This window comes from Macaca nemestrina, chromosome 13 (genome assembly GCF_043159975.1).
Source record: "Macaca nemestrina isolate mMacNem1 chromosome 13, mMacNem.hap1, whole genome shotgun sequence".
NCBI lineage: Eukaryota > Metazoa > Chordata > Mammalia > Primates > Cercopithecidae > Macaca > Macaca nemestrina.
Window position 1 is genome coordinate 18,345,077 of NC_092137.1, and position 26,014 is coordinate 18,371,090.

The 26,014-nt window shown below is 38.9% G+C and overlaps 1 protein-coding gene and 1 long non-coding RNA gene across 50 annotated transcripts in view; one reads left to right on the forward strand and one right to left on the reverse strand.

The window, feature by feature from the left end:
* The window catches only part of LOC105479897 (uncharacterized), a 226,813-nt gene that overhangs the window by 44,917 nt on the left and 155,882 nt on the right, over positions 1 to 26,014 (forward strand). For 28 of the 48 annotated variants that reach the window (XR_011611511.1, XR_011611510.1, XR_011611497.1 and 25 more), the window contains exon 1: positions 13,643 to 14,579. Coding sequence is in view for 6 of the 48 variants with exons in the window: in XM_071076267.1 (XP_070932368.1) it covers positions 14,543 to 14,579 (37 nt within the window). In the remaining 42 variants the exon portion in view is untranslated. Of the gene's footprint in view, positions 1 to 12,855; positions 14,580 to 22,729; positions 23,826 to 26,014 lie in introns of those variants that run through there. The other 20 variants (XR_011611489.1, XR_011611480.1, XR_011611483.1 and 17 more) reach the window with 5 other exon arrangements.
* On the reverse strand, positions 10,504 to 14,344 carry LOC139357776 (uncharacterized). Of its 2 annotated transcripts, none has more exons than XR_011611527.1 (3): positions 14,254 to 14,344; positions 12,710 to 12,791; positions 10,504 to 11,156 (listed from the first exon to the last, which is right to left on the reverse strand). It is a non-coding gene; the product is annotated as an uncharacterized lncRNA (long non-coding RNA). The 2 variants fall into 2 exon arrangements; XR_011611526.1 differs by lacking the exon at positions 14,254 to 14,344 and adding an exon at positions 13,431 to 13,556.

Sequence of the window (26,014 nt, forward strand, 5' to 3'; positions counted from 1 at the left end):
CAGTACTCCAAAGAAAACAGTTTACAAACAGACAACTCATTTTAAAGAGGGATGCGACAATGTTGAAGATGAAGCCCACAGCAGATCATCCACATCGGTTTGAGAGGAAGCAGTTAATCTTATTCATACCCTAATTGAAAAGGACTGACAACAGCAGAAACAATAGCTGACACTACAGACATCTCAATTGGTTCAGCTTACACAATTGGGATTGAAAAATTAAAGTTGAGCAAATTTTCCATTTGATGGTTGCCAAAACCACTGCACCCAAATTAGCTGCAGAGAAGAGCAGAACATTCAATGGATTTTTAAAAAATGAGATCAAGATCCTGGATCCTGAAGCATTTCTTTGAAGAACTGTAACAGGAGAAGAAACATGGCTTTACCAGTATGATCCTGAAGACCAAGGACTATCAGAGCAATAGCTACCAAGAGGTGGAAATTGTCCAGTCAAAACAAAAGTGGGCCAGTCAAGAGCAGAGGTCATGGCAACAATTTTTTGAGATACTAAGGCATTTTGCTTGCTTACTTTCTCGAGGACCAAATACTGATAACATCTACTTATTATGAGAATGTTGTGAGAAAGCCAAAGCTTTAGCAAAAACAAAACAAAACAAAAAAAACAAATTAAAAAAAAACTTTGGGAGAGCTTCACCAGAGAGTCCTTCTCCACTATGACAATGTTACTGCTCATTCCTCTCATCAACAAGGGCAGTTTTGCAAGGGTTTTGATGAGAAATTTTTAGGCACCCACCTTATAGTTCCATTTGGCTCCTGACATATTTTTGCTTCCTAATCTTAAAATACCTGTAAAGGGCACCCATTTCTCTTCAATTAAAAAAGTAAATAGACTACATTGGCATGGTTAAATTCCAAAGGCCCTTAGTGATAGACTAAATGGCTGGCATCATTGCTTACAAAAGTGTCTGGACCTTGATGGTTTATGTAGAAAACAAAGTTTATATTTTTTATTTTTATTGTTGAATTCAAATTTTCCATAAACTTTTGAAGTACCCTCATATGCTAAGGGCTTTAATGGAAAAGCAGACAATATGCAAGAACAGATGGTTAATCTAAGAAGCAAGATTGACACTTTAAGAAAGAATCAGAAGGAAATGCTAGAAATAAACACTAACAGAAGATTTTAAACATTTCTTTAATTGGCTCATCAGTAGGCTAGACATGGCTGAAGAAAGTCAGTGAGCTTGAAAAGATGCCAAACTGAAATGCAAAGAGAAAAAAGAAATGAAAAATGGGACAGAATATCCAATAACTGTGGGATAATTACAAAATGTATCACACGAATATAATGGGAATACCAGAAAGAGAAAAAGAAGCAGAAGAAATATTTGAGTTAATAATGCCCGAGAATTTTCCAAAATTAATGCCAGACACCCAACCCCTAATCTAGAATGTTCACGGACCACCAAGCAAGATAAATGCTGAAAGATCTATAGCTAGGTATACCATATACAAATTACAGAAAATCAAGGACAGAAAACAGTGAAAGTGGCCATAAAATAAAACACCTTATTTAAAAGAAACAAGGATACAAATTGCATAAGACTTGTATTCAAGAACCATGCAAGGAAGACAACTGTGATTTTTTTTTTTTCCCGAGATGGAGTCTCGCTCTGTTGCCCAGGCTGGAGTGCAGTGGCATGATCTCGGCTCACTGCAAGCTCCACCTCCCAGGTTCACGCCATTCTCCTGCCTCAGCCTCCTGAGAAGCTGGGACTACAGGCGCCTGCCGCCACGCCTGGCTCATTTTTTTGTATTTTTAGTAGAGACGGGGTTTCACCGTGTTAGCCAGGATGGTCTCAATCTCCTGACCTCGTGATCCGCCCGCCTTGACCTCCCAAAGTACTGTGATTACAGGCTTGAGCCACTGTGCCAGGCCTGGAGTGAAATATTTAAAGTGTGACAATAACCCACCAAGCTACAATTATTATCCATAGAAATTATCCTTCAAAAGTAAAGGAAAAACAAAGACTTTCTCAGACAAACAACAACTGAGAGACTTTGTTAGCAATAGACTTGCCTTGAAAGGAATGTTAAAAGAAGTTCTTCATAAAGAAGGGAAATTATGGAAGTTAGAAACCTGGGTCCACATAAAGAATGAAAAAAATCAGAGAAGGAATAAGTGAAGGTAAAATAAAATATTTTATTTTCCTTATTTTTAATTAATGTAACAGATAATTCTTTAGAGTATTAATAGCTATCAATGTGTTGTATCATTAGAGCATATGAATACCTGAGAGAAATGACAGCGAGGGTATTGGGGATGAAAGAGAGACACTGAGAATACTCTGTTACAAGGCACTGGCACTATCCAGCAAGTGCTATAGTGATGCTTGTAATGGACTAAGATTGGTTGTGAGTGTATCCTGGAAACTCTAGGGTAAACATGGAAGAAATAACTTAGGGCTCTACCCTTCACAGAGCTACTATACCAGTCCTGGAGAGTTTATGTTAATGTGAAGGAAAAATTAATTTCTATTTTATTTAAGCCTTATTTTTTTTATCGTGACAAGAACATTTAACATGAGATTTAGCCTATTAACAAATGTTTATGTGCACAATGCCGTGTTGTTAATTGTAGGCACAATATTGTGAGCAGAGCTCTAGAATTTATTTATCTTGCATAAGTGAAACTACATATATTGAGGAGCAGGGGCCTGTTTCTTAAAGTTGTTTTGTTTTGTCATTCACAGTCAAATAAAACTAATACTAATCATAAATAATAAAAACTGGCTTATGAATATATAAAAAAAAACTGAAGGGTTTTATAACTATTAAAAAATTGAATCGGTGCTTTAGATCTTCCCACAGGGATCAAACAGGGTGCAAATGAATACACAGGTGAATTCTACAAAACTTTGATAGAAGAAAGAATTGCAGTCCCATAGCAACAATTTTAGGATGTGTAACACAGAACACTCCCTAACTCTTTGAGATCAGGATAGCTTTAATAGAAACTTCTGAAAACAACAGTATAAGGAAAGAAAGTGCCGGGCCACTTCTAATGATAGAGGAAAATCCAAAACAAACTCTTGGCAAACTGAATTGGACAATGTATAACAAATTGATCATTAATACTTTGTGATAAGCTGTCTTTATTCCAAGAGTGTAAGGTTGGTTCAAAATAGGAAATCTTTTCATGTGATATGCCATATGTATTAGTTTTCCATTACTGATGTAATAGATCCTCACAATTGATCATATTATAGTTCTGAAGCTCAGAAGTCAGATGCAGGCCTCACTGCACTAAAATGAGGGTGCCGACGAGGCTGAGTTCTTTTCTGGAGGCTGCAGAGGGCAATTTGTTTCCTTGGTCATTCGGATTGTTGGCAGAATCCAGTACCCTGTGGTTGTAGCACCGAGGTCTTTGTTCTCTTACTGGCCATAAACTGTGTGCCGATTCTAGCTTTGGGAGGCCATGGCATTCCTTGGCTCATGGTTTCCTTTCTCCATCTTCCCAGCCAACAATGGTGGGTGAGTCCAATACTACATCTCTCTGACCCACTCTTTTCCCCCTCTTCCATTTTTGAGGATCATGTAATTAGATGGGGCTCACCTCTATCACCCAGGATGATATCCCCACCTCAACATCTTTAAACTTAATCCCTTCTGCAGAGTTCCTTTTGCCATGTGGGCTAACAAACTCACAGGTGCCAGGGATGAGATCATGGACGATGTGCCTACTGCATCATACTAAGAGACAGAGGGAGGAAAACTGTGGAATCATCATAATGAATTTTAAAGTAACATTTGAAGACATTAAATATTTTATCATTATTAATATCTCTTACAAATGGATAAATGATGTATTTTAAAGAATTCCTTCAGAAAATATCATGCTTAATGATAAAACACTAAAAGTATTCCCCCAAAGATATGAAGAAAGACAAGGATACCAGCTATCCACTCTTAACCATTTACTGGTTGTTCTAGCCAAGAAACTAGTATAAGACAAAGCAGGAGTATGAGGTTTGGAAAGGAGAAAGTAAACTATCATTAATTTCAAGTAATATAATTGTTTTCACAGAAAAGTCAAAAACACCTATAAAAATTGTTTAAGTTAATAATTTACATTATTTTTTCTAATATTAATAAAAGACAATTGTATTTTATACACCAACCATAGTTTTAAAATATGCAGTTTCAATAAAATACATCGTTTGCAAGTGAAGTAAGGAAATACAAGGTATTCAAATCTGTATAAATCTGTGCAAAGTATGTACAGAAAAGTTATAAAATATTTTTCAAATACTTTTTTAAAAATGCTAAATAAATTGGGAGACATATGTTTATGAATAGGAACACTTTCCTTCCTTCCTGAGGTCATTTGGAGCCATGGCTGTGATTTGTCACCTTTGCTTCCAAGTGGCCTTTGTCCAATCAGTTGGGGAGGAGCAAAAATGGACTGAATGGGAGGGGGATGGAAAGCTCATGGAGCCACAGCCTCACCTCAAATTCCTTTCACTCCTGGGCTCAGAGATTTCAGAAGATGAGGCCCTGAGGTTAGAGGATATCTTGAGTTTGATTTATCCTTGTGCTTTTGGGTTTATTCCAGGAGTCAGTATACTTAATATATGCAAATTTTGTTTTTTACTAATTCTTTGTAATCTTCACTCCAGAGTGATAATTTAATTAACTTTAATCTTCAGTAACAAAGTTCTTTGAAATTATTTGCCCTGAGACTGAAAATCCCCAGCAAAGAAATCTCTGTTGTCAGAATATAGGCTTTGCTGCCCTCTGCTGTTGGATGGGGGCAACTCTTCACGGAAGAAGACTGTGGAGCCAGGAGACCCTCAAAGGGAGGCAAAGGCCAAGGACGAGGAGTCAGGAAGAGGAGAATGGCTCTTATTCTGGACACTGGCATAGGTGATACAGCCATGCACATCTCTTCCATGGAGTGAGGAGGAATTTCTGCAAACTTTCAAGGACTTCATGGATGTTTGATAAGAAATTTTGCAAAAGAATATATTTCCAACTAGAAAGTGCAACATAATTTTAAAATCTGTAATACCAGTATGCTTATTAATAGTTGTGTTTTTTCTGTATCACAAACGACCACATGCTCCATCCATTTATCTTTGGTCCACATCTTAGATCCACCTCTGACACCAACTGGATTGACTGGATTATCTGGAGATCGTTATGAAACAAAGAATAGCATATCGATGGTTTATGGGTGATTACTCTCAGAAGATGCACCTATGAAGAAGTTACACAGACAGAATTGTGCAGAAAGAGAAGCCGACCAACAACGAAGTTAGAACTGATGCCTCAGCCAGTCCTGTGGGGAGCTCTGGAGCTGGGATGGCCTTTTAGAATTGTCCCAAATTGAGGGAGACTGGGCCTTTGTGTCCCTGCATTGGCCAATTGTTGGCCATGGGCGGGCTCCTGTGAGGTATATAAGCTTGGACAAACCAGTTCCCTAAAGTCAAGCGCAATTTTCTGTCAGGGTCACATTATAAATTAGCAGCTGATATTTCCAGATGCTGAGACCCAGGGTATGTTGGCCCTGAAGTGGGGATCTGGACTGTGTAACACAGTATCTATTCAGTGAGTCTTGTTAGGAAACTATGGAATCTAAAAATTAATGAAATCTCTAGTTGAAGGGTGTCTATATCCCAGCGTTAGGTTTGATTTAGTGTTACTTGAACTGAGCTTGGAGAAATGGAAGTCTTTGCACAAGAGGATGCATTAGAGAAGGTCAGGCATATTATGTAAATGACATAAAGGGGCAGAGGAAGAACATTACAGAAGTCTCTGCAACAGCAAAATTCTGAACAAACAGGTAACTCTTGTGAAAAGGAACGGGAAGATGTAAGGTTGGTAAGATTCAGCCAAATCAAAGATATAAAATAAGTTTTGGAGATTGTTCATAGCTGACTGGAGATCACCACCTCACCCTACCAGAGTATGACTAGCTGTGTGGTATTAGGCAAGTTACTTAATCACTGAGAGCTTCAGTTTGCTCATCAGTGTGAACAGGGAATAATAATAGTACCTTCCTCAGACAGTTTCAGTGAAAATTCAAGACCTACATAAAGCTGGAACCCCAAAGGCTACAATTTAGTGTTAGGGATGAAGAGCAAGTAAATCTCACTCTGTGTGTGTGTGTGTGTGTGTGTGTGTGTGATATGTGCACATATTTACATATGCATATCTACATCTATGTAATGTTCATCTGTGTCTATATATCAGTGGTTTTCAGTTGCGAGTGATTTTTCTTGCATGGAGATATTTGGCAATGTCTCGAGACACATTCGGTTGTCGTGGAGTGGGAGTGTTGCTGGCATCTAGTGGGTAGAGACCACAGGGGATGCTGCTGAATACCTTATGGTACACAGGACAGTCCCTGTCAGGAAAAAAAATGACCCAGCCCAAAATGTCAGTAGTGCTAATGTTGAGAGATTTTGACCTATCTCTATATCATCTGTCTGTATTTCACATCAGGGGTCTCTAACCCTCAGGTCACGGACCAGTACCAGTTTGTGGCCTGTTAGGAACCAGGCTGCACACAGGCAAGGGAGGGAAGCATAATCTGTATTTACAGCCACTCCCCATCGTTCACATGACCGCATGAGCTCCGCCTCCTGTCAGATCAGTGGAGGCATTGGTTTCTCAGAGGAGTGCAAACTCTTTTGCAAACTGCACATGCGAGGGATCTAGGTTACGTACTCCTTATGAGAATCTAACTAATAATGCCTGATGATCTGAGGTGGAACAGTTTCATCCTGAAACCACTCACCCCCCAATCTGTGGAAAAACTGTCTTCCACAAAATCAGTCCCTGGTGCCGAAAAGGGTGGGGACCACTGTTTTGCATCATACCTCATTTGTCACTGTGTATAACCCAGAGTAAAAAAAAAAACTATATCTATAATAATTCTGATGATTCCAGGGAATAGAAGACACTTCCAGTTTCCTACTGCAATATCTACTCCCTAATTCTTCCTTATTAACAGAGCCCATTTTTCATAATGCAACATGTCCAGCTCATTTCTCAGTTTTCTTGCACCAAGGGTGGTCATGTTGCACAATTCTGGTGAATGAACTGTCAGTTGAAGTCTTCTAGAAATGCTAATATTTTCCTGACAAAAAGGAAGATACTAAAATAATACACGTTTTTTCTTTCCATTGTCCTTTCCATGCCTTCCTGCCCGCAATGCCCAAAAGACTGTTAGAGGTATAGCAGCCACCTAAAAATCATGCAGGTAAAAGCCAAACATAGGACCAATAGAGCAGAAAGAGAAAAAAGAACCATGTGGGGCAGGTGGGAGGTGGGGGTTGGATTCTGTTTCCTGCAATATTATGCACTAGTTATCCCAAAGGCAACACCCCAAGAAAAAATAACTTTTAAAAATCCATGTAATATGTTGGAAACAAAAATCTCTTCCTTTAGCTCATTCTGCAAGAAAGTAACGATTCCTTAGAAAACCAAAAATAAGTGAGATAAGTGAATGCTGATCCTAGCTTTTATTTCAGGGAATCTGTCAAGCCTTGTTGCCTTTAAACTTCCCTTTTTGTGGTTACATGTGGTTCATAAAACAGGAAGTAAACCCAAAGCCTGTTCAAGGTGGTGAGTCAACTAGGAATTGCCCACATTAAGTTGAGACCCCAGAGAAACACATTTTTTTTGTGGTAAACAAAAACAAACCTAAAGCACAGAACAAGATGGCATGAAAACACACATATTTCAATGTTAGCATTGCAGGAAAATAATGTTTAACCTAAGAATTTATAATCATAAACCATTTCTCACAAGCAGATAATTTGCATTAAAGTTGGCTTTGATTGATAGTGTTCCAGGAAACTGGAAGAAACAAACACAAATTCCCTCTGGAAAAATGCAACTTCAACCCAAGCCTTAAAGTATTCCCAAAGATGAAGTTATAAAGAATGTGAACTCATGGTGAAAATAAAATAATCTATCATGAATAAGAGCCAGCAGTCACAGATAATAGTGTTAGATCCACAAGAATTCCAGAAGCCTGTTTACATTTGTTTAACAAAAATCTTTGGAACTAGATATGTTCCAAAATTCAAATCTTTTTGGGATTACAGAAATGTAATAGAGTTTATTTAGGGTAGGTTCCAAAAGAGCTTGCGTGGGGTCTGTAGCAATACTACATAATCAAAAACGTCAGAGCAGAAGTGGTTAGAAACAGAGCCTCTAAATAGCCTATGGCAATGCGGCTAGAATTTTGCTCATGAACAAATATTGTCCACCCTCCTGATGAAAATGAAATTGTATTTTCAGAACTTTTTAATGGAAGAATCTCACATAAGGGGTTGTGAAGCTGAATTGGAATATCAGATGCAGGATGTAAAATAAGTATATTTAATATGTTTTGGTAATAAAGAAGAGACTTGAAAATATGAGCAAGAAACGAGAGTATTAAAGCAGATTTGTAAAACAACCAAATAGAACATCTAGAAAAAATATAAATGAAACTTAAAATATAATAGATTAATTAAACCAGAAGGTTAGTCAAAGACTAGTCAAAGAAAAAAAACTAGTAAACTGGTTTTACTCAGGAGGAAGGTCAACTAATTAAGAGTTTGTTAAGTATGCATATGAAATTATCTAAAAATAGTTACAAAAGCATAACTACCAAATTAGCTTAGGGAGTAAAAGTATAATTAGAAAAAGCAAAAATAAAAGAGAAATATAAAAGAAGGAAAAAAATTCCCTTTCCAAACAAAAGTGAAAACTTCAAAGAACAATTTTAATTACCACAAATGTAAATGCATCTTACTTTCGCTAAAAGAAAATTACTTTCAGACTGTATTTTTAAAACCTCAACTATGTGCTGTTTAAATAAAATACCCCTGAAATATAAGGACGGAGAAAGGTTTAAATTAAAAATTTAGAGAAACAGATATACTAAATAATACTAACCTAAGTAAAACTGGTGATCCTATATTAATATCGGGCAACTGGGAACTTCAGCTTTTGGCTCTGAGGGAGCGCCTGGTTCCAGACTTTCCCTCCGCTGCAAACAACCAGACAACTAAGCTTTTAAATATATGAAATAACTATATTCACACCTTAGACAACTGGCAGAATGAAACTGGGACCGCGGAGACCAGGGAAATAAGCAAAGTAAGCCCTGATGGCGCCACCTTTCGGTACGGAGGCACTTTCTGGGCAGCAGTCCAAGGTGAGAATGATTGCAGGAGCACAGCGGACTCGCTGAGATGAGGAGACAGGTATTTGAAATCTGGGAGGCTGAGTTGGTGGTAATTTCCAGGGCAGAATACAGGACAGGAGGAAGCTATGCAGAGAAAGAGGTCCAGATATCCGCAAAGGGGCTTCCTTGAGTTTGCTAAATATTAAGCTATAAACACATAGGCTAGGCAAAGAAGGAACACCAGGTTGTAAACTGAGTAAATTACTCCACACAGGACTGCTGGGAAATGTTTAAGGTGCCACCTCTCAGTAACTGATAGAACAAGTAGACACAAAATTGATGAGGTTCTCAGACACCTGAAGATCAGTATCAAACACTTTGTTTTTATCAACATTCAGAGGGTGATACACCAACAACGAGATACACGTTCTTTTTGAGAACATATAAAACAATTATGAGAAAGATCATATGCAAGTAACTATACATTTTAAATGGCCAAAATCAAAGGGAGTATTTTCTATGACTTCAATGGAACCTAATTAGAAACCAGTAACAAGAAGATATCTAGAAAATCTCCAAATACTATTTTAAAAAATACAATATGCTTCTAAACAATCTCTGGGTCAAAATGAAAATTATAAGGGAAACTAGAAACTGTTTTGATTTGAATACTCATGAAAACACACATATCAAAATTTGTGGAATAGAGAAAATGGTGTCTAGAGAGAAATTTGTACCATTAAATATTCACATTAGAAAAAAAAGAAAGGTCTGTAATCATTGATCTAAACTTCTACCTTAAGAAGCTAGTAACAGATAAGCAAATTAAACCCAAAATAATTAGAAAGAAATAAATGATACAGATTATAGGAAAATCAATGCAATTGAGTACAGAAATTTAATAGAGAAAAAACAATGAAACTCAAAACCTGGGCTGATCAGGAAAAAAGAGAGAAGACAGAAATTACCAATATCAGGAATAAAAGAGAGAGCATGACTACAGACCCTAAAGAGATTATTACTCAGACAACCAGACAATAGTATGAGCAAATATATTGTGTCACAAAAAAATCTGACAACTTAGATGAATTTGACAAATTCCTTAAATGATACACAATTTAGAAACTGGTGTAAGGATAAATAGAAAATTTGACTCACTTTTATATCTATTAAAAAACTTAATCTATAAATGTTCTCCTGCAGATAAATATTTTATTGTTTCAATTTTTGCATTAAATATTCAATGAATCTTTTTGTGCAACATCTGTACAGTTTGGCAAGTTATCTCTGAACATCCTAGAATTGTCAAGGTGATTAACATTTCACATATTGATACATATTATCAATGCTCCTCTAGAAAGCTGTACCAACTTACACTCCCACCAACACCTATTGGAAGAGGCAATTTCCAATATTTTAAATTTTTCTCAGCAGATGATAAATTATGACTTTTGTGTTCAATTATGTATCTTGGATTCATAATGAGATGTAACTTTTAAATTATATTTATCATAAATTTACCTTTTATAATTCTTTTTAGTATGGACTGAGTCTTCTCCTTTTCTATTGGGTGTTTGTTATTTTCTGAAAGCTCTTTGATTAGGGATATAACTCTTCTTTCATATGTACTGCAATTTTTTTTTTTTAAATGTATTTAAATGTCAACCTCACAGGGGTGTGTGTGTGTGTGTGTGTAAGTATGTATGTGTGTATGCTACCATACAAAAGTTTAAAAAATATGTAGACAAGTTTATCAGCCTTTTTATTTATGATTTTGGTTTTCCTAATTTTGAGTCACTTTTGAAAAACACCAGATTCTTGGACAAAAATCAGGCCTGTCTTCCATATGTGCTGATAGTGTTATAGTATTTATTTTCATGTGTCTACTTTCATCTGATAACTTTCAGTTATTTTTCAAATCAGTTTTATTTATGTAATCTCAGTGTGGTAGATAAAAGGCCCAATTTTTCTTATTAGCTTCTTCTTTTTTGTGCTTCTTCTTTGATACCTAGATAAACAAAAGAAAAAAAAACTTAAAACCAGGGTCCTTGATCCCTCCCAAACTGATCCTGTGGTGTTTTTAGCCAATATTTTTTGAGTACTGCTTATTATGTGTTAGTCCATATGCTAAGTATCGTACTGGTGAGATGTTTTCCCAAACACATTATTATGTTATACTAGGAAGGTGTGTTCTGTTCTCTATGTGGGGAGTAAGGCTCCAGCTCCAATGTGTCACTTCCTGTAGGAAGCCAAATCTAAGACTCTAATACCCACTGCTTGTGGTTTTTACTCTATTATTTCTTAAGATAACCTTCGGCAATTGTCTGTATCCCCCATGAGACTGTAAGAGTATAGAAAACTTGTGTAATTTACAATTGTATCTCCTGTGCCTCATGAGCTCCTCACACAAAATCGGCCTCGGTTTGTGTTGAATGAATTAGTGAATAAGTAGGTGCAGAGCCTCCGGCTGACTCACAGGTGGATGAAGGATCAGCTTCTCCACAAACGCACAAACAACTGTAATGGTTGGATTATGTCCACCCCCACCAACATCATCTGTGGAAGCCCTAATGCAGTACCTCAGAATGTGACTATATTTGGACATAGAGCCTTTAACAAGGTGATTCGGTGAAAATGAGGCCAATAGAAGTCCTACTCCCATATGCTTGATGTCCTTATATGAGGACATTTGGACATACAGGGAAAGGACCAGGTGAGGACACAGCAAGCCGGCAGCCAGGCCTTAATCTTAAACCCTCAGACTTCAGAACTGTGAGAAAATCAACTTCTGTTGTTTAAGCCACCCAACCTGTGGTGTTGTGTTATGGAAACCCTAGCAAACTAACGCCCAAGACCATCTGAGATCAGCCCAGCCACAGCCTTGTGTCCCATGAGTAAATAAAGGCGGATCATTGTAGGCCAGCAAAGTTCTGTGGCTGTTATCCCACATTTTCGTGGCCACAGTTAGCTGATAGCTACTTTATCTCTAGGAGCCTCAGCTTCCTTACATATAAAGTGGGTCTTTTATGTGTGTTCTATTGGGTTTGGGGAGTATATTTAAGAAGCCATTAAATAAGCCATGTTTTGCTTAACACTTGGCACACAATAAGCATGAAAATATTCTTATTATGGCAATATTCTTTTTCCTAATATTAATCATATTCTGCCCAATGTTTTCCTGAACTTTATGGTGGGGTTAGTCCCCACTCGGAACTGTTGACTCCTTCATAGTCTTCCTATTTCCTCCAACCAACCACTGGAAAGCCACGAACAGTAGACTTTGCTTGGGTTGGATAAAGAAAATGTGATACATATGCACCATGGAATACTATGCAGCCATAAAAAAGAATGAAATAATGTCCATTGCAGCCACATGGATGCAGCTGGAGGCCACTATTGTATGTGAATTAATGCAGGAACAGTAAACCAAATACCACATGTTTTCACTTATAACTGGGAGCTAGCCACTGAGTATTCATGGGCATAAAGATAGCAACAATAGAAACTGGAGGGAGTGGGAAGGAGGGGGCAAAGGTCAAAAAACTACTGGGTACTAAGTACCTCGGTGACAGGAATTCATACCCCAAATCTCAGCATCATGCAATATACTCAGGTAACAAACCTGCACATGTACCCCTTGAACCTAAAACAAAATTTAAAAAGAAATAAATAAGAGTAGAATTAGCACTAGCAACAATAGCAGCAGTGGTGGTAATAAAGTGACAATTGTTCTGAAGAAAGTCTCAGAACAAATAGGGAGATGGGAGGGAGGGAAACATCTCAGGCTAAAGCCTTAGGGAATAATGACGGTTTTGTGGAGCAGGAAGCATTTTAGTTGAACTTTGATGGATGACTAGAAGTTTGGGAAATTAAGAGGGTACAAGTAGACAGGGTGGTGGCTATCAGTGAAATGGGAAGCAGTGATTGGCTCCTTTGGGCTGGAGGTCTTGGAGTAAGTGCTGATAGTTCTGGGAAGATTTGTCTAGAAGTGTAGCCCAGGGTCATACTGCAGACACGATGAGTTTCAGAGAAACAAAATTCTCCTCTTCTATTTCCTGTAGGATCCTAGGGTAAGGCTGCAAAAGGAGTCTGAGAAGAAGACTTACTGAAATCAAGTTACTTTCTTAGTCATTGTGATAGTTAATTGTAGGTGTCAGTTTGACTGGACTCAGGGACACCTAGGTAGCTGGTAGAGCTTTATTTCTGAGTGTGTCTCTGAGGATGTTTCTAGGAGAGACTGGCATTTGCATCAATGGATTGCATAAGGAAGAATCATCCTCACCTAATGTGGGGGCACCATTCAGTCCACTGAGGGCTCCAACAGAAAAAAAAAAAAAAAAAGGCGAAGTAACAGTGAATTTTTCTCTCTCTCTTCCAGAGCTTGGATGCCCTTCTTCTTCTGCCCTTGGACGTCAGAACTCCAGTTTCTCTGGGTTTTGGACTGTAGGACTCACACCAGCATTCCCTGTCCCCACCACCTCCACCACCCACCGGCTCTCAGGCCTTTGGCCTCAGACTGAGAGTTACATCGACTTCCTTGGTTCTGAGGCCTTCATACCCGGACTGAGCCATGCAACTGCCTTTCCTGGTTCTCCAGCTTGCAGACGGCCCGTCGTGACACCTCTCAGCCTCTCTTACAAAGTAAGTAAATTCCCTTAATAAATCCTTTCTCCTCTCTCCTTTCTGTCTCTTTCTAGCTTATTGGTTCTATCTCTGAAAAACCTTGACTGATTCAGTCATCTTCGTAAAAGAGTTCAGCATTTAAGAAAATCCCTCTTCCACAGGCCTAGTCCTCTAGGCTGGTTGCGTTAAGGGATAGAAAGTCTGGAGAAGACTTTCCAGTCGGGTTTTGGGGCGCGTCAGTTGCATGCGTGAAACTGAAATGAGCAGAAGAGGGCGCTGTACCCAAAGCTTCAGGGTCTGCGGATGCTCAGAAAGTGCTGTCAACCTGGCCCAGGCACAGGAGAGAAGAAACAGTATTCTGGGTGAGAGGACCCGGAAGTCTGGAAACAGCCAGTGTACCCTGGGAAGGGTGGGCAGGAGGCGCAACGGCAGTCCAGCGAGCACAGAGGGACTGTTGAGGAATAACTGGGTGGGGCAGTTACCGGGGGTAGGAGGTGAAGGAGAATTGTTTGTGATCCACGTTGCACAGTCTCCTTAGAGTCTTCCAGAAGCGAGTCCTGAGAGGAGGTACATGCAATGACCAGTCATAGCCACTAGGGGGAAGCATTTGCTCGGGAAACCAACGACCTGCCCGACCAGTAACAGACTCAGATTCCCATCACCATACCCTTGAACTATTTCAAGAAGCGGGGATTGAAATTTTCGAATGAATTATAAACTAAGAGACACTACTGCTGACTCCCCAGGCTAGGATTCTAGTTTAGCAGCAGGATGACCACAACAGACGACCCTCGCCTTCTATTTGCCCGTGAGTAGTCACACCCTGGTGATTTGAGGTGCTTCCCGGGCACGGTCTCAGAGGTCAAGGTCTCTGAGCCGTCCTCATTACTTATTGGCTAAGAGACTGTCATCCTCCTTTTCATCCCGTGGGGCAACAACATCCAGCTGCTGTTTGAGAAATCTGAAAGGAGACAGACATAGGCCCAACTACTGTTGGGACAGCTGTTTTTTTGTTTGTTGTTTGTTTTTGGTTTTTTTTTGGGGGGGGGTAGCTGTTTAATGAATCTCAATGACAAACTTCAGCACTTCGATTTAGTCCCCATCTTGGCTCTTAGGGAGTAGGGTTCACGTTTCAGCTTTGCTATTTACTAGCTACATGAACTTGGATCCATCTCTTAACTCTCAAGCCTTTGGTGTACTCATTTAAAATATAACCACGGAGCTGCTGTGAAGATTACATTAGAACCATATATGTAAAGCATCAGCACATAAAAAGGGCTCCAATGTGAGTACCCTTCATTCTTTGAATGATTTTCTCAACCAATCAGCCTTCCCTTAATGGGCTCAGCCTGGTGCTGTTGCTTCCAGTTATCGAAAGAATTATTAGGTGCTTGTGCACGTTTCAAGTTTCCCTGTGGATGAAGATCCCATAATTTTCATTAGAGTATCACCTCTCAAACTTCAGATATTTTGATACCAACTTTATAATTGTTGCTATGTTTGCTATCCATTTGCACAATTATTTACTAAATATTGTTTTAAAATCAACTCTTTTTTAAAAAACTTAATTTTAAAAGGAAACATTATATCATTTTTGTAACTGGAAAACTAGTATCACACAAGCAGTAAATAAAAGGTTAGCATAAAAATAACCATTAAAAGAAACCAAGTGATTAAATAGTGCATTACGTAAATAATATATATACCAACCAATATCTTAAAATATTCCTGAGGCTCTGCAGTAAGCTGTGCCAGCCCTAGATAATTTTAATAAGTCATTTAATACATAGATACAACAATTAGTGCATTTCAGCAATCATAACAAGTCACAAACATACTTACAGTTGTAATTAAATAAATAAATTCAAATAAAATATATATTTACTGTTCTTTGATAGCTGATTTCATCTTTTGTATATGCCCCTCTCTGGTCAATTCTGTTCATTTGCATAATTAAAGCTGCCTCTTCAAATAACTCTGTTTCTGGTCAATAATCCAAATAGACTCTCAACTTTTGGGTGTTTTCTTTCTTCCTCTGTTTTTCTCCAAGCTGGCAGCTGAGTTTATGGCAGAGGGCTGTGTCTTTGTGATTTTGTGTTGATGGCTATGGGAGCAGGATATGTGTGAGGTGTGATATTGACTCTCTGCTCTTCCTGGTTGTAAAGTAGTTGCTTGGCTGGAGTCTGGGTCCGCACTGCTTGGCTCAAGCCTCAAAGGCCTGACCCTGGCCTTTGCTCTGACCCTATACCTTTGCTGGTTCACCAGCCCTTTCTTGATATGTCTGTGTTCCTTCTTCAGAACATCCAGTGCTTGATCACTTTGCTCTCCTTTCTCCCTTTTTTGCCCAATAATCACTGGCCACAAAAGGCAAGTTCTCACCTCTTCTTCTTCTAGGCCAATGAGTCTTCCTTATGTAAAACTCTACATTGGCCAGATGCAGTGGCTCACACCTGTAATCCCAGCACTTTGTGAGGCCGAGGTGGACAGATCACTTGAGGTCAGGAGTTCAAGACCAGCGTGCCCAACACAGTGAAACCCTGTCTCTACTGAAAATACAAAACTAGACGGATGTGGTTGCATGTACCTGTAGTCCCAGCTACTTGGGAGACTGAGGCAGGAGAATCGCCTGAACCCAGAGGTGGAGGTTGCAATGAGCCAAGATTGTGCTACTGCACTACTACCTGGGTGACAAAGTGAGACCCTGTCTTAAAAAACAAAACAAAACAAAAAAATTCTATATTTAAGTCACCCAGGCCAAGTTAAAGATGGAGTTTGCCATTAAATTGTAGTTTTGAGATAGAGTCAGAAGTTACCTTTTCCTTTCACTTCACATTTTTACTATAATGGTTATAAACATCTTTGAGGCAAATGGATATCCTTGGCAGACTGAAGATTGATCAGTTCAAGAAACTGTTACCCAAGTGACACTGGAGAAAAGACCACTTTTATTAATTATACATCAAGAGCTGTCCAACTTTTAAGGAGCATATCTCAAAGATCCAAATAGAAGAATACACTAAATTATATGCACATGAAGACTTACATGTTTTGCTGGGTTTCTTCTGTTGTTGTTGTTTTACTTGCTGTCCTGTGTGTTTGGGGTGGTTCAGAACACTGGATGTTCGTCAACACATTAAAAGGCGTAGAACATTTTCTGCTTATCCTGTGACACACAACTGTACAAGATCTTTGCAAAGAGTTTTGAGAATGCATAAATGAGGAAACAAACCTATGATCATGAGAGAGGAACCAGAAGATTTCAATGCTCAACCACGAATCAGCAGAACTATGCAGAAGCAGGGGAGCTTCTCTCTGGAGGCCCCACTTCATGTCAGTCAGACTTGTAGGAAGGGACTTTATTTCATGTAGTTATATGGGAAAGATTTGGTTTTCAATCCATCTTAATTTCATCAAAAAATGGCCTCTTAGGAAAAGCCATAACTCAGTTTGTGCTAAAACCAACTAATAGTTGAATCTGAGTGGAAAATAGAAGCCGTATAGAATGTGTTACCCTAAATCAAAATTCATTCTTCATCTGAAGCCTGCAGCTTGTAAATCAGGAATTAAACTCATGTCAGTAAATCCAGGCAAATGCACGCAAACCTGAGAGTTAGCACATCTGAAACAGAAGCTTGAAAGGCAAACCTGCATAAATCAAATCTCTAAATCAAAGCGGGAAACAATGATTTTTCTTGTCCTACAGAGCAGGAGAAACGAACTCTCTAAACCCCTGTATGCAGATAAAAGTTCTGGTTTTTATACAGCTTGATGTATTTATGTACGGAGGAAGCACAGCCTGAAATTAAGCAAGAAGAATGAAATATTGTAATGACCACTCCAGAGCAGCAGCCCAGCAAGTAATTCCACAGTCGAGTCATTAACAAGCACTTTGAGAAAATATGCCTTTAGCATTCAGCTGTTCTTTGCCAAGAGATGGCAGGGGGTGCAATGTTCTCAGAATCCCTAAAAGGTGTTTGTCAAAGAAGCTGCCCAGTGGTCAAGAAGGGAAAGGGCTCCTGCAGGTTTGGCATGAAGCTACTATTCCTGATAGGTTTGACCATCCCCATCTTAAGAGTGATCTAAGTATTTGCTGTGCTCTGTATAGATCCCTACCTGAATCAGAGACTCTGCAGTCTCAAGGAGGTTCTGGTGCCTTGGAATGTTAATGTCACATTTATAATGTAATTTTCTCTCATTTTAGAAATTTTTTAAATCTAATTTACTGCCCGGGGTTTCCACAATCCCCTTATTAAGGGAGCCAGATGCTCAGATCACTCTAGTTTATTGATTAAATGTTAAAAAACTATGTGCACAGAGAACTCTGTTTTGGTAAAAGGGCAGTGGAATAAGCCAATAACGTTGCATAATTTATTTGCTTTAGTTAAATTGACATTAAAGAAAAGTCTTAGTATTCTCATGTAATACATGTTTGGAAGCTGGGTCCCCACCAGTGCTTCCCATGTTGCATTTAATTTCTGATTTTCAGCTGATCTGTGCACACAAGTGTTTCTAACTTAAAATAAGAAACCATGTGTAACAGAGTATGAGTGAACACATAAACCACAGACAGCATTTCTGTGGATGCAGGTTGCTTATATAACTGTGAAAAGGAGAGAGTTGAACTTGGGCCTCTTGCTTACCCATCACAGAAAAAAACCTTTGCAGTACATGAAAACCAACTGCAGCTTGCTAATGATTCTTCTTTGTGAAGTGGCTTGTTTTGAAGCAAAGTATTCATCAAGTGCTGCAGGAACCTGCCCCAATTGTCTGCACTTAACACCTCTCCTAGAAACCTCTAAATTACCTAGAGTGTATGAAGAAAATGTTTGTTTAATTCATAAATTTAGTCAAAAGATTTAATGAATACCGTCTAGTGACAACCACTTTTCCAGGAGCTGGAGATACACCAATGAAAAAAAAAAAAAAAACTAGACAAGTTTAACACCAGATCAACTTGATTTCCTGACTGAATCACTTTGGGCTAAATATCTTCTTACTATGTAGATCAATAAACGTGATTCATCACATAACAGAACCAAAGACAAAATTCACATGATCATCTCAATAGATACAAGAAAGGATTTCGATAAAATTCAATTTCTTCATGTTAAAAACTCTCAACAAACTAGTGTTGAAGGAACAAACCTCAAAATAATAAGAACTATTTATGACAAATCCACAGCCAACACCATACTGAATGGGCAAAACCTGGAAACATTTCCCTTGAAAATCAGCACAAGACAAGGATGCTGTCTCTTACCACTCCTATTCCACATAGTATTGGAAACCCTGGCCAGATCAATCAGAATAGGGAAAGAAATAAAATGCATCCAAATAGGAACAGAGGAAGTCAAACTGTCTCTGTTTGTAGATAACATGATTCTGTATCTAGAAAATATTACAGCCTCAGCTCCAAAGCTCCTTAAGCTGATAAACAACTTCAGCAAGGTTTCAGGATACAAAATCAACATATAAAAGTCACCACCATTTCTATATACCAACAACTGCCAAGCCGAGAGCCAAATTAGGAACACAAACCCATTCACGATTTCCACAAAAATAATAAGAACACAGCTAACTAGGGAGGTAAAAGATCTCTACAATGAGAATTACAAACCACTGCTCAAAGAAATCAGAGATGACACAAACACAAATGGAAAAACATTCCATGCTTATAGATAGGATGAATCAATATCGTTAAAATGGTCATACTGCCCAAAGCAACTTATAGATTAAATGCTATTCCTATCCAACTACCAATGATATTCTTTACAGAATTAGGAAAAAACTACTTCAAAATTCATATGAAACAAAAAGAGCCCAAATAACCCAGGCAATCCTAAGCAAAAAGAACCAAGCAGGAGGCATTATGTTACCCAATTTCAAACTATACTACAGGGCTACAGTACCCAAAGCAGCATGGTACTGGTACAAAAACAAACACATAAACCAATGGAACAGAATAGAGATCCCAAAAATAAAGCCACACAACTACAATAATCTGATCTTAGATGAAACTGACAAAAGCAATGGCGAAAGGACTCCCTATTTAATAAATGGTGCTGGGTTAACTGGCTAGTCATGTGCAGAAGATTGAAACTGGACCTCTTCCTTACATCATATGCAACATCAACTCAAGAAGGATTAAAGAATTAAATGTAAAACCAAAAGCTACAAAAGCCCTGGAAGACTAGGCAATATCATTCTGGACATAGGACCTAGCAAAGATTTTATGGCGAAGATGCCAAAAGCAATGGCAAAAAAGCAAAAATTGACAAATAGAGATCTAATTAAACTAAAGAGCTTCTGCACAGCAAAAGAAGCTAACAAAAGAGTAAACAGAAAACCTACAGAATGGGAGAAAATTTTCACAAACTGTGCATCTGACAAAGGTCTAGTATCCAGCATCTATAAGAAAAACAAATTTACAAGGGAAATAACCCCATTAAAAAGTGGGCAAAGGACATGAACAGAAACTTCTCAAAAGAAGACATACATGTGACCAAAAGTCATATGAATAAAAGCTCAACATCACTAATCATTAGAGAAATGCAAATCAAAACCACAATGAGATATCATCTCACATCATTCAGAATGATTATTATTAAAAAGTCAAAAAAATAACAGATGCTGGAGAGGCTGTGGAGTAAAGAGAACACTTATACACTGTTGGTGGAAGTATAAATTAGTTCAACCATTGTGGAAAGCAGTGTTTTTATTCCGTAAAGAGCTAAAAACAGAACTACCATTCAACTCAGCATTCTCATTACTGGGTATATACCCGGAGGAATATAAACCATTCTACTATAAAGATGCATTCATGCATAAGTTCATTGCAGCACTATTCACAATAGCAAAGATATGGGATCAACCTAAATGCCCATCAATGACAGATTGGATAAAGCAAGTATTGTTCATATACACTATCGAATACGATGCAGTCATAAAAAAAGAATGAGATCATGTCCTTTGCAGAAACATGGATGGAGCTAGAGGCCGTTATTCTTAGCAAACTAATGCAAGAACAGAAAACCAAATACTGCATGTTCTCATAAGTGGGAGCTAAATGATGAGGACACATGGACACATAGAGGGGAACAACAGACACTGGTGCCTACCAGAAGATGAAGGGTGGGAGGAGAGAAAGGAGTAGAAGAAAAATAACTATTAGATACTAGGCTTAGTGTTTGGTGACAAAATAATCTGTACATCAAACCTCTATGACACAAGTTTACCTATATAACAAAACCTGCACATGTACCCATCCCTGAACCTAAAAGTTAAAAAAAAAAAATCTTCTTAATAATGCTCCACCTTGTAGAAGAGTTAAGTAATTGTTATTGTGCCTCTTAGGACATCTTATCCCCAAATTCCAACAGGTCCTTTTATTTGGTGATAGGGAGTAGACTCTTTATAATTCAGAAAAATAATTAAAATGCACAAATTTCATATACTAGGATAATAACTTTGGAAAACGATAACATGCAGACAAATACTTGGGAAAAATACTTTAAAGTAAAAGTGTTAGGATAGGGCAGAGATTTTCAAAGTGTAAGCAGCAGCATCCTTATTGCCTGGAGACTCATTAGAAATACGAATTATCAGGCCCCATCTGAGAAATACTGAGTCCAAAACTGGAGTGGGGGATGAACACCAATGCTTTCACAAGTCCTCCAGGTGATTCAGATTCACCCTGGAGTTTGAAAGCCACTGTTGTGAAGAAATGCTGAAAATTCTTTAACTTTTTAAAAATTACATAGTTATAAGTACAATTTTTGTTTTGTTTTGTTTTAACAATGCTTGCGGAGTTACAGACATAAAAAAGACCCATCTATTATTTAAGGCAGATCTATACAGGCAAAATGGAATTGTTGGCAAAACCAGAAATTTGAAATGTTTTTGGTTTAGAAAGTTGCTCTTTCTGCATCAGAAATGCCTGATTCAGGAAGTCATTGATCAGCATTGACCTAGGAGTTCAGACATAGGTGTTCCTATATCACGTTCTTGGGCTGGTAAACCATAGTCTCATCTTAGGGTGATCAAGGCTTAAACTATGAAATCTGGTCCTCTGCCAGCTTGCTGATGGAATTAGAGAGAACCACTGAAAGAATCAATCAGCTAATGAAATTTTATACAACAACTTCCATGTGCTGGGCACCCAGCCTGGTGTGGTTGGCCGGGAGGGGATGGATAGGATACAGTTCCTCTGCCCTTAGAAGTCACAGACAATTTAAGACTTTCATCTATGAACAAAAGCACTCTGCACCCCAGGCTTTGTGCAGCTGGTGCAGGGTGACCCCTCAAAGGACACATCACAGTGGCCTGGGGCAGTCAGAGATTGCTTCCCAGAGAAGGTCTCATAGTTGGGCAAGGCGTTGGTAGGAATAAACCATTTGAATATGGTGTGAAGGTAGAAAAATCCATGGCATGTTTGGGAGAGAGAGTTCTGCCTGCATGTGGGAGAGAAGGCTGGAACTGTCTAAGCCAGACGGAAGTGAATATTAGATCATATCCCAAGCACAAGAAAGAATCATTGTAGGTTTTTTTTTCACAGGGGCATGGTAAGATGAAGATGGAGGTTTAAGATGTCAAGTTAAAAATAATTGTCTTCATTTTCCTCCTATGCCACACTAGGTTAATCTAGACTTCCTAAAGCAGTCATGAGTCACTAAGGCTGTGAAATGGGTCCATTTGTCAGGAAAGAGGGAAGGTGACAACAGCTAAGAAAACATAGAACTGCAGGCATCCCAGTCAGAACCTGGCCCCAGAGTGAAAATGCACACGTGTACTGCTTGAGGATAAAAAATGCTTTCCTTGGCCCATCCATCATCATCATCAGCCTCGGAGACAGTTCTCCTGTCCAGGAAACATTTCTCTTGAAGGGAGAGGCTGGGCCCTGGGGAGGCTGTGGTGCCCAGCCCTAGCCTCTGGGTGATGGATGGTCCTGGACTTCCCTAGGATGAGTGTGCAGAATGGCTGGAGGAGCGCAGGGCAGAGAGTCTTCGCTTCTCAGCCAGCAGCAGAGAAATGCAGGCACAGCCTCCAAGTCACAATGAACATGTTTGCCTCATTCCATTGGGAGCTTCTGGAAGGTGGAATCAGCATCCTAACCTTGTTAACGGTACTGTCTACAAGCCCAGCACACATTTGGCTCTCGGTTAATGTTTGTTGGATGAATGTATGAGTCTAATAGTTGGAACACAGAATGATCCCCCCTCTCCCCCCCAGTGCTTAAACCGGAAACTTTAAGGGCCAGAAGTGTCCTCAGACATCATCTAGTCCAAACCCTTATGCAAAGATGGGGAAACTATCAGAGAATGCATACAGTCCTCAGCAAACTAATAAAATTGCAAATTAGTATCATATGAGTAATACCTTGTTTTCTGTAACACCTGGACGTCTAAAAGACATTTTTTAAAAAACTGAGGTTCCAATAAGAATTGCCTCTTCCAGATCTCTGTGTAATTATCACCTTATCACTGAGACCTTCTATGACCATGCTATTTAAGTAACACAGCCCTCCTATACTCCTAACTCCTGCCTCCCAACATGGCATTTCTTAGCTCCCTTCCTGATCTGCCCTCCTCCATTTTTCTCCATAGCACTAATCACTTTGTTACATTCTGAATATTTTATGTGTTCACCTTTCTGCTGTCTGCTCCAGACCCCAAGAATGTGAGCTCCACGAGGGCAGAGGTTTTGGCCATTTTTATCACTGTTCTGTCTCACTTATAACATGCCTGGTATGTAGCTGGCCTTCCAAACACATTTACTGAGTGAATGAAGAAAGTAAATTAGTTTTCTAGAATGCAAACCATCCCCTAAGGATCATGGTTAATGATGATTTATTTATTTAATGTGGTGATTGTACCATTACATTGATTCCTAGAGACTCTGGCTAAGAGCCCTACCCTGCAGGCTGTTCTCATGATAATGAGAGAGTTCTCATGAGACATGGTTGTTTAAAAGTGTGTAACACCTTCCTCTTCACCCTATTCCTCCTTCTCCAGCCACATAAGACTTGTCTGCTTCCTCTTCGCCTTCTGCCATGATTGTAAGTTTCCTGAGGCCCCCCTCAACCATGCTTCCTGTAGAGCCTGTGTAACTGTGAGTCAATTAAACCTCTTTTCTTTTCTTTTTTTTTTTTTTGAGATGGAGTCTCGCTCTGTCGCCCAGGCTGGAGTGCAGTGGCACGATCTCGGCTCACTGCAAGCTCCGCCTCCCGGGTTCACGCCATTCTCCTGCCTAAACCTCTTTTCTTTATAAATTACCCAGTCTCAGGTAGTTCCTTCTAGCAATGTGAGAATGGACTAATACAGTCCTGTATATTCTTCTGAGTTATGATTCTAATGAGTGCTGAGTATCGCACTTTAAAAATAGATCACATTTATTTAATCATGTCATTGCACGTTGTTAGGTGTATATGTTGATTTCAGATTTTTTGCTAATAAAAACAACAGTGTAATGCCCTTTTATGTACTCTTTGTGTACAACTCTGGTTTATTATTTGGGCTTAAATAATGTAAGTGTAGCAAAGGATATGAATGTTATTAAGTTTTCAAAAATTCACAACATCCTCTCCAACTTTCCTTGAAGAAATTATAAAACAAGGTTTTCATGGAAGGCCTTTAATTGCTGGTTCCTATGTTTATTGGCTCTTTAAGGCTCTTGCAGGAACCTCTCTTACCACTGTCCCTTCAGGATTTGCAGATGCTGTTTCTCCTATGCCTGGGTTGGATGGGTGAGAGGATAAGTTAGGGTACAGATAAGGAACACAAAATTTTAAGAAAAAGTTATAAGAAAATCTAAAACTACAGAGATTTAAATAAGAGAGAAGGATGTTTCCTTTTCATGTAAAAACCTGAAAATAAACAGGAGGCATTGCCATTCTGTAAATGTGCCTTCTAAGATTGCCCTAGCTGCTACAAAATTGTAGATAGTAGAAAGGGCTAGAGAACCTAGGATAGAAATCCTTCAGAAGATTATTTGAAAGTTACACACATTGCTTCTGCTTTCTTTTCACTGGCCTGAAATTAATTCATGGCTGCATCTGGAAACAAGGAAAAAATTATCAAGTCCTATTAATCAGATGTACTGAGTATGGTTATACCTCAAATCTATCCACTTACCTCTATTTCTACTGCCATTTCTCCCTTCACACCCTCTTATCTCCTGCTTAGATCAGTATAACTACTTTCTAGTTGGCCCCCTCATTGTCAGTCTTATCTTCCTCCAATCCATCCTCCACAAATATAGCCAGAGTAATCCTTTTGAAATATAGACCTGATCACATCTCTTCTGCTTTAATTTTTAAATGGCAGACTGCTGACTTCACAGAAAAGAAATTCAAAATGCCAAACACCTTCTATTGACATTCAAGGCTTTTCTTTTTGACCCTAACTCTCCAGCCTTATATTGCTCAATTGTCTGGGATGCAGCCAGGTTGGCACATGTTTGGTCTTTTAAGGTGGAAGAAATGGAAACTAAAAGCTCAGTCTTAGACAGACAACTTCCCTGGGACATGAAGCAAGACAACACATGTGTTTTCGATCACTCTGACGAAGTTCAGCATTTGTCCTCTCTTGACATAAATGTGGAATCTACCCATTTTGAGACCTACAGTTTCCCAGGGCTTCCAGAAGCCTGGCTTTTTATTGTTTAGGCCTTTTTGGAATTTTAGAGATTACCTATTAGGAGACATGCCTCCCATCAGAGTTCATTGCTGAGACCAGGATGTAGACCTGACATGTCCCATGAGGCACTTTCACAGAAAATGGAATAGGGTTTGTGTGTATTATTTTACATACAGAGCTCTGGTATTATTTCAAATAAAGAGGATTCTAATGGCATCAACCGGAAAGAGCCTTCATATTGCCCACAAGTGATTCTGAGTAAACAACTATTCCTCTTTAGGCCTCAGTTTCCTCATTTGTAAAATGAGGTTATGGGGCTGAGTTGATCTCAGAGGTCCATTCTAGCACCCTAAGAAACTCAGTTGACTCATTCAATACTTATTTCTGAGTCCCCACTATGTGCTCAGGACTATTCTATGTGTTGAAGATACATAATTGTAAAAGGATGGACAAAAAACCTAGGTGAGAGTTGGGTGGTCAGATAAACATAAATACAGGCAAATAACATGAGGCTGCCATGTAGAGAATTATTAGAGGATGGTGTGATCAACACAATGGGCTATCTCTGAGTGACATCTAGGCTAAGAGGTAGCCTTGTCAAGGTCCAGGC